This window comes from Momordica charantia, assembly GCF_013281855.1.
Source record: "Momordica charantia cultivar OHB3-1 chromosome 1 unlocalized genomic scaffold, Mcharantia_2.0 BLBB01000001.1, whole genome shotgun sequence".
Lineage (NCBI taxonomy): Eukaryota > Viridiplantae > Streptophyta > Magnoliopsida > Cucurbitales > Cucurbitaceae > Momordica > Momordica charantia.
In genome coordinates, this window is record NW_028275157.1 from 12,050,564 (window position 1) to 12,059,158 (window position 8,595).

Here is an 8,595-nt window from a genome sequence, read left to right on the forward strand (position 1 = left end):
GTAGATTTATATTGAATTTATCAGAGAGTACAAATTGTAGATTTCATAAATTTAGAAAAAGAAACTCCTATTTTTTTCAAAAAATAAATTCATATATCAAAAATATATAACATTTATATATCAAGTACATATTTTTTTATACAATAAGTAGGGATGGGAATCGAACTCACAACTTCTTTATCAAAGATATATGTCAATTACTGCTAAGCTATGTTGACTCTGACATCAATTTGGATAACGATTTTAGAAATAAGTGGCTAAATATATTTCTATTAAATCTAATTCATGAACCAAATATATCCTTTAATAAAATTTTGTGTCACGTTCACTTGAACGTATCACATGAACTTTTAATACCATATCATATGTATCAAATTTGGTATCAACTATAAAAGCAAGTGACTTAAGATTTCTATAAAAAAAGAATTATAGTTTGAATAAATATATAGTTTATAGGATGGAAGGAAAAGTGAATGGAAAAAAATAAAATATAGATATAGGGGGAGAGGGGTGATAATGGGAAATAGGGGGGTGGTATTTGACAGATAGAGAAATGATGGGGCATTATTATAATTTAAGTTTGTAGGAAGGAAGGGGTCATAGTGAAACCTCTCTCATACAAATTTATGGTTATATTAGAAGAAATTTAGTGGGTGAAGCGTCATAACGAAGATAAAAACGAATATGTAGGGATGTTCATTCTCATTCATGTACTTTTTACTTTTGTTCATTCTAATTTATCTACTTTTAAAACGTGTGTTTTGATTCTATACTTTTAAAAAGTCATCATTTTTTCCACTATATTTGAAAACTTTTAGCACAATACAAATTCATAACTATATTTCAAAAAATTCAATGAACAAATTGTTGTACTAAAATTTTGACCGGGATAATTAAAAAATGAAAATGAATGAACCAAAATAATCAAGGCTATTATGGGAGAAAAATGGATAGCTACATGTCGACCATCTGAAGGGCATGTTGATTTGGTGATATCAGCTCGAAGAGATGAGCAAAGTTGGCATCACCCTACTATTGCTGCCATCAACACGTAGAAGGCAAACTTCACTGAGCGCAGTCAGCTCCATCACCAAATTGGCCCTCGTCGAAATTGTGGGAGAGAATCTCAACCTCCCTTGCCAATGATTCAGCTTCCAAACATCTATAAGAAAGCTAGGTAATCTGTTATCCAACTTTCTCCGATCAGTACTAATTTTGACATTGGAATGCTCATTTCTATTATACATGTCACCTGTGAAAGGGATAAGCCTTATTGGTTGGACAAGGAACGATGCAAAAAAAAAAAAAATTTAACATAAAAAGAAGAAAGGGAGAATTAAATGCAAATGCAGAAAGGGTGGAAGAATAGTAATAGTGTGTGGGCTTAGAGCAAGCGGCGCAGCGCCATTATTGTAATTTTGGCCATCTTCAATCATCCTTCGTACACACGCGTGCTCCCCATGGGTCTCTCTTATATCCGTCTGTCTTTTATGTTTTACCGTAACCAAACAAACGCCATAAGAATAACACTCAACATTTATACTCCATCTCGATTGTCACCTTATCTCATTATATAACATGACTTCTCTCGAGTTTCGGTTTACGGTTCGACATTGAATTTGTTTGATGGTTAAGCTTTATAATCTTCGATATTGATTTCATCCAACAATGTCTTGAGTCGTGAATCTTCGTTGTGTTTGTCATTGGCGAGTCTATTCTAATAGTTCTTTTGTATTTTTAGGGAAAGAACTTTCTAAATCATGTAATGATTAGGGACATAATAATAGTTTGAATAGAAAAGAAACAATATCGTTAAAACTCAATTATAAAGGAGCCTACCAATTTGCTCGTTTAAATTCTATGCCTTAATCGGTTAAGTCATGTTTGTTGACAATTCTCTCTAAATCATATGCAATTACAATACGATTAACATTAGAAACATTAGGAGCAGTTCAAAATAATTCAAATAAATTGGTATGATCATCACAATTAATCAAATGCTCAACCAATCAAAGAGAAGGAAAAAGAAAAAAAAATTGTTTTTAAAAAAATCACTGCTGCTGCTAATTACACCACCATTTATGCATTTCTTTGAATTTTTTTTCCTCTTCATGTTGAAAGACATTTCATTAATATTATTATTGTTATTATTATCATAATAATTTTCAACTTTTAATTAATTTAAAGGGGGGAGGTGGGTAGTTGAGGCAATCTGAAAAGGCTTTTCATTTACTTCCCATCAAAAGAACAAAAGAAATAGAGAGCACAAAAAAGAGGCCAAAAAATTACAACAAAAAAAAGCTCAATCCTCCATGACTGACCACCTCTCATCTTCTCTCTCTCCCATCAATAAATCTCCTCCTTTTGTTAGAGAAAAATATGTTTCTAGAGAGAGAAAGAGAGACCCCAATCTTGTCCCTCCATTGTTGCAGCTTCAAAGTCCCAACAAGATGTAATAAACCAAAAGTTATTGGTAGAGCTATCAGCATCCCAAATATAACTCTGCAAAAAAAAAAAAAAAAAAGGTAAGGACGACGAATAAAGGATCGGGATTATCGTTGTTGGTAGGACGGGATCGAGATCGAGATCGAGGTCGAACCCTGTGCTTAAAATGTCGGGATGGACATTGTACTCCTTGGCAAACACAAAAGGGACAATCCCTTGAGGGAGAGCAGCCTACAATACAAATTTAACGAAACAACATTAATTTCCTCTTATGTTTCAAATCTTGTATGATGGTTTTATTTTGCTTCACCTGAACTATGGCAATGTGCAGCAGAGCTCCTCTCAGTCCAACCGCAACGGAGGCGGCTGCCATCACGGCCGGACCGGTGATGAACCGAACCGCCATGGCGAACGAAGCGATGGTGTTTCCACAGGCAATGATCCTAGGCTGCAAGGCCATGAACAACCCTACACCAAAAGGAAAGAAACACTCGTCTTGATCAAAAACAGTTTCCTACTATTCTTTTCGAAATGGTTTTTGGAGGGAAGAGACGGTACCGAGACTGAACATGGCCATCCCAAGCCCGGCATCCGACAAAATGGCGATCGATCGGGCAACAATGGCCGGCATCACAATGTTCCACCTACAAAAAAAGACCATATTCGTTAGAACTCAAAACAATCCCAATTCTCAAAAGCAAATTTTTTGAACTTTTTTTGGTACCTAAATGAGATCAAAGACCAAGCGAGGCCAATCAAGCTAGAATAAGTATTGGGATTTCTAATGAGTTTCCTCCAAACCATAATCAAAATCAATCTTGTCATCACACTCGCCGGCGGCATGGTGGTTGGTTTAGAATCCGCCTGGTCCTCGGCGGTTTTCGGGTGCAGCTCGGCAGTAGAGCTCGATCCGAGCTTCGACAGCACCGGACCGCCGTCATGTCCTCCGCCATTCACGGCGGATCTGTTCCCAAAGCTGAACTCATCCCGACCAAACTCATCGAAGTCTAAAAATTTCAGCAAAAAACTTCATAAAGAAGACTCCTTTAGATAAAAAGGGCAAAATTGAAAGAAAAAGAGAGAAATTTTGTGTTTGGTGACCCACTTGAAAAAGGTACAAAAATCCAAGAAAAGAAAAAACACCCAGAAACAAACAGTCCCATTCCAATAAACCCAAAAAACCAAATCTTCCAAACGACAAAATTTTCCTAAAAAAAATCTCACCTTTCTGATTGACTCCGCCGGCGCCGGCGTCGTAATCCGCAGTCCGGAAAACGTTGATTCCGCCCTCGGAAACCGGCGAAGCACTGGAACTCCAAACAAACATATGCAAATCCTTACCCCCATCTCCGGCATTACCCCGCCGCTTCGCCGCCGGTCCGGTCACCGGCGAGAAAAGCCCGCCGTTCGTCGGCGCCGGATACCCATTAACGCCGGCAAAACCCCCATTACTCCTCCCCTTAAACCCTCCTCCTCCGCCGCCGCCGCCGCCGCCGCTCTCCTCATCAAAATTCCCAAAATTAGAATGCCTCGGACTCCCATTTCCGAGAAAGAAATCCGAGTGATTAAAACTGGACCCCCTCGGCGTCGGATTCCTCGACGACTGCAGCGAATAAATCTCCGCATTCGTCAAATTCGACGGCCGCGGGGTCAGAGCAATCCCAACCCCTCCCCCGCCGCCGTGCGACCGCCGCGAAAAAATCTCCGACCGCGAGCTCGCCGACTTCCTGACCACGACCCTGAGCTTCCCATCTTCCCCAATCTCCGCGTCCGTCTGCAGCGGCTCCTTCCCGTCGAGGGACAGAACATCCGAATCCACTCTGAAGGAAACAATCTCCCCTGCAGTGTCGGGAAACTGCTCCGCAATCAGCAGCCTTGCGCCTCTGTATTCGAACAGAAACAGCATCAAAGTGTACCAGATGATGCACTGGAGGACGACGATCTGGACCATGAGGGTGCCGGAGGCGTCGCCGTACATGCCGCGGAGCAGGGGAATGCCCATGACGAGAGTGTTGGGGAGAGTGGAGAGGGAGAAGAGAGTGATGGACCAGTCGAGGGAGCCGGCGGCGGCGAGGCGGGACCAGACGGCGAGGGCGGCGAGGACGATGAGCTTCTGGAGGGTGTCGGCGGCGATGAAGCGGAGGTTCATGGAGAAGGGGTTGTTGGTGGAGATGAAGTGGAAGGAGAGGAGGGGGACGGCGAAGAGGGCCACGAAGCGGTTGATGCCGGAGCATTGGTCCGGGGAGAAGATTTTCCACCACTTCACGGAGGCGTAGGCGAGGAGCATGGCCACGTACAAGGGGACGACGGCGGAGAGGACATGGTAGAGGTCGGAAACAGAGATCATGGTGGTGATTTTGCTCTGTTTTTGGCTCTGTTTTTGGAGGTATTTATGGGCGGCGTTAATGGCGGACAGAGGGGAAAAAGATGAGGGTTTTTTGTGCTTTTTTTGTGGGAAGCTTTTTCAGAATCGAAATGGAAGAGAGAGAGATTGGAAAAGTGGATTCTGAGAGACCACCGGGAAAGTGAGAGTTCAGGGGCTTCATCAGATTCTTTAGGACATTATGCTGTCTCTCTTTTTATCTCTCTTCTCTCTCTTCATATATGAATATATATATATATATATATATATGTTTGTTTGTTTGGTGGTGATTTTATGGAGGGGATGGTTTAATTTTGGTCTTAATCCTACCATTTAATAATCAAAACGAATGTTTGTCCACGCCAGTGTTCAAAATGTCAGATATCGATGAAAATGTAGAGATTTCAATTTTACGGACATGTCGATATCGATGGATATTTCAGAAAAAATAATGAAAATTGTGGAAATTTTTTGAATTAACAAATAAAACTTGAATATTGATCCCCTTTAACCATAATGTAAGAATATGACCATTTTAATTATGAAAATGTGGATGTCGATGGAAATATCGAAAATAGATTTTTTCCAAGATTGATGAAAATTATTTGAATATGTAAATTAAACTTTAATTGTAAACTTTTGACTACTTTAGTATTTTTCATAATATGATTCATTTGGAAATGAGATAATTACCGGTTTCCAAATACATTTCTAAATTCTAGTTAACTCGTACCGGTTTACTTTTTACCTACTTCTCCTTCAATCATCGATCCAACTTTCCATCAAATTTACACAATTTTTAAACATTTCAACCTCGTGATTGTGTCATTCATTCAAATTATCTACCAATGAGATCCATATATACTTCATATTCTAATTTGAGCAACCACCTTCAAAACTTCCAGTCTATGATGACCGATGAGAACTATTGTAATTTATATCAAAGTTATCAAGATAGTGCACTAGATCCTCCGATATCATCTTTTTGGTATTAATTAAGTTACTTATTCTACTTCATGTCTCACCACTATTTGTATATAATAATATTTTATTTTTTAAAAATTCTAAGATTATTTCAATCTTATATATGTCAATATTTCACATATATTTTTCGATTGTGTAATTAAGGATTAGATTGGATTAGAAACTATCAATAAAGCAAATTCCAAATCTTATTAGTTATACTTTATACAATATTAAAATTCGAATGTTTCATTGAACAGACCAAGATTACAATCATCGAGGTTGCGAGAAATTATAGACTATAGTAGCATAGTAGGAAGATGATGAAAATAAAATAACCTTAAAAGAAGAAAAACAAAAAAAAAGACGTGTCGACATTTCGACATGTCGACGACATGGGGGAAAATCGACTTTTCTCCCCTATATCAATATGACGACATGTTAATATGTCTCTCGACATTTTGAACCCTGGTCCACACACAAAAAAAGAAAAGAAAAATCTTTTTATCGCGGAGCAAATACCAATTTATGGGTTGATATTGTACAATTGTTTGGTTTTATTTTTGTAATTTTTCCCATTATTGAATGGAATGAAATCAATTGAAACAAGGACAAAGTCCTAACTAAATCAGAACACAAAGCTAATCATTTCATTTATCATATTAGTTGAGTTTAAATTATTGAAAAGATAGTCACTTGATAATGAAGCTTATCCTCCATTATCTCAATAGCAAAATGATCTGATAACGTTGGGAGAATAGGTGCTCTCTATATACGTCAACCCACGATGTATCTTCCTATCTAGGACTTTGAAAATGTATTTTTGTCTTTTTTCTTCAATTAAGAGAAGAAAGAATAGAAAAAGGAAACAACAAGTAAAAAAATGGGTTCTGTTTACATGCTACTAAGCTCTTCTTCCCCTATTATTTTTTTTTCTTACGACACAACAATCAAATCTAGATTTGAATTCCCACGTCTCAGATTAAATAATATTTTATTTTATATACTTTCGACTTTTGTTCTTTTTAATGTTATTTATTTCATTCACTTTTATGTTATTTTGGTTCTTATACTTTTAACTTTGGTTTATTTTAGTCAACGTACTTCCAATCGTTTTTGTTATGTATTGTTAAAAAATGATTATTTTAGTCTGTTTGTTTTCATTTTTATCTTATTTTTCCAAACATAATTTTAACATAATATATCACTCCTTGAATATTTTGAAATGTAGCTATAGATTTTTATTCAAGAGTCTTTATTGGGTTAAAATTTTGCCAAATGGGTAAATTTTAAAAAAGGAAGGAACCACTAAAATTAACCAAATTTGAAAGTAGATATTTAAGGGCTCGTTTGGCAACATTCCCGTTTCTTGTTTCTAGTTTCAAATTTTCTTAAGAAATCTTAGTATTTTTCAACTAAGTTTGTTTCTTGTTAGTAGCATTCTCATAATTGTGTAGAAATTTTGGAAGCAACCAAAACTAGTTTCTTTTTCTTGTTTCCATTTCCAATTTGTTCCAACATAAATAAAAATTGTTTTATCATACTTGAATTCTTAGAAGTTGGAACCATGCAATACATTTTTACTCATTAAAAAAAATAAACAGAAACAAGAAACATAAATGATACCAGACGAATCCTTAAATCTTCCATCTTCATCGAAACTTCCCTCAAATTTTGTTAATTCGACCAATGATTTTAACTAAAAGCAAAAAAAAAAAAAATCTACATATTTTTGTGAGGTGGAGAAACTACATATGGTAACGAAAAAGAGTCCTCTTGCCACGTGGAGCTCAAGGGAGTTTCCTAGGAGACCCAATAAAAAGATAACTTTGCACCAATTAATTTGGTCCATGCACGATACGAAGATTGAATCACTCTTTCAAAATTTTACGAACATGAATAGAATTTAAAGACAATTATTTTCTTGAATACAGAGGTTAAAACTCCCATACCTTCAATTTGTTGTACTATAAAAATTCCGTGAACTTTTTCTTTTTAACAATTATTCAATCTTACCTATCAAAAAGTAAAATTGCAACGCTTTTTTTGGAATGGAAGTAAATATTGACACAATGAATCGTTCAACTATGTTTAGATTATTAAAAAAAATAATATAAATCTTAAACCTTAAATGACACCTTCTTTAGGTTATCCTTCACTGTATACATTGTTTTATATTTGTAATTTTTATCATTTCAATAATACATTAAAATGAAACAAATTATAAGATTAATATCCTATATTAATTTCTCTCATGATATAATTGTGTTTAACAAGTTTAACTTTATTTATTTGAATAATTAATATAGAGTAAATGACATTTAATTTTATATCTTGTTGATAAATAACGCTGGAAAATTCATGCATTATAGATGTATATATATATATTTTTTCATTATATAGAAAAACGAGACATATATCTATGAATCTGAGCCTATAATAAAATTAACACGGAAGTAATGAAGTATATTTGATTTTTCTTTTAATAACTATTTTGTTATTTGTACTTTATTCTTTTGAAAATATTTACTTATTAATATATTTTATAAATATATATTTCAGAATTTAAAAGTTCTCTTTTTCAAAATCTTAGATAAATTTAAAATTGAATGAATGGTTTTTAAGAACCTATAGCTAGAAATATTAATAAAAGATAAAAATAAAAAATAAAAAATGGCCTTCTCATATTTATTTTCATATTTGGATGCATTGGTCGGGTTGGGCTTCTTGTCATTCTAGTGGACCCTGTGTTTCAAGCTCATAAGCCCACCCAAATTATTGGTTTTCCATTTTCAAGAGATGTTTATATATTTGATTTAAGTTTT

At 35.5% G+C, this 8,595-nt stretch overlaps 1 protein-coding gene across 1 annotated transcript; it reads right to left on the minus strand.

Moving 5' to 3' along the window:
* Window positions 1–2,202: 2,202 nt before the first annotated feature.
* LOC111021325 (putative auxin efflux carrier component 1b) lies at window positions 2,203–5,030 on the minus strand. Its single transcript, XM_088122903.1, is given in 7 exon segments — window positions 2,203–2,464; window positions 2,466–2,502; window positions 2,600–2,676; window positions 2,756–2,913; window positions 3,004–3,089; window positions 3,170–3,452; window positions 3,670–5,030. Coding segments are annotated over 7 exon segments (1,794 nt in total). The 5' UTR covers window positions 4,793–5,030; the 3' UTR covers window positions 2,203–2,434.
* Window positions 5,031–8,595: the final 3,565 nt, after the last annotated feature.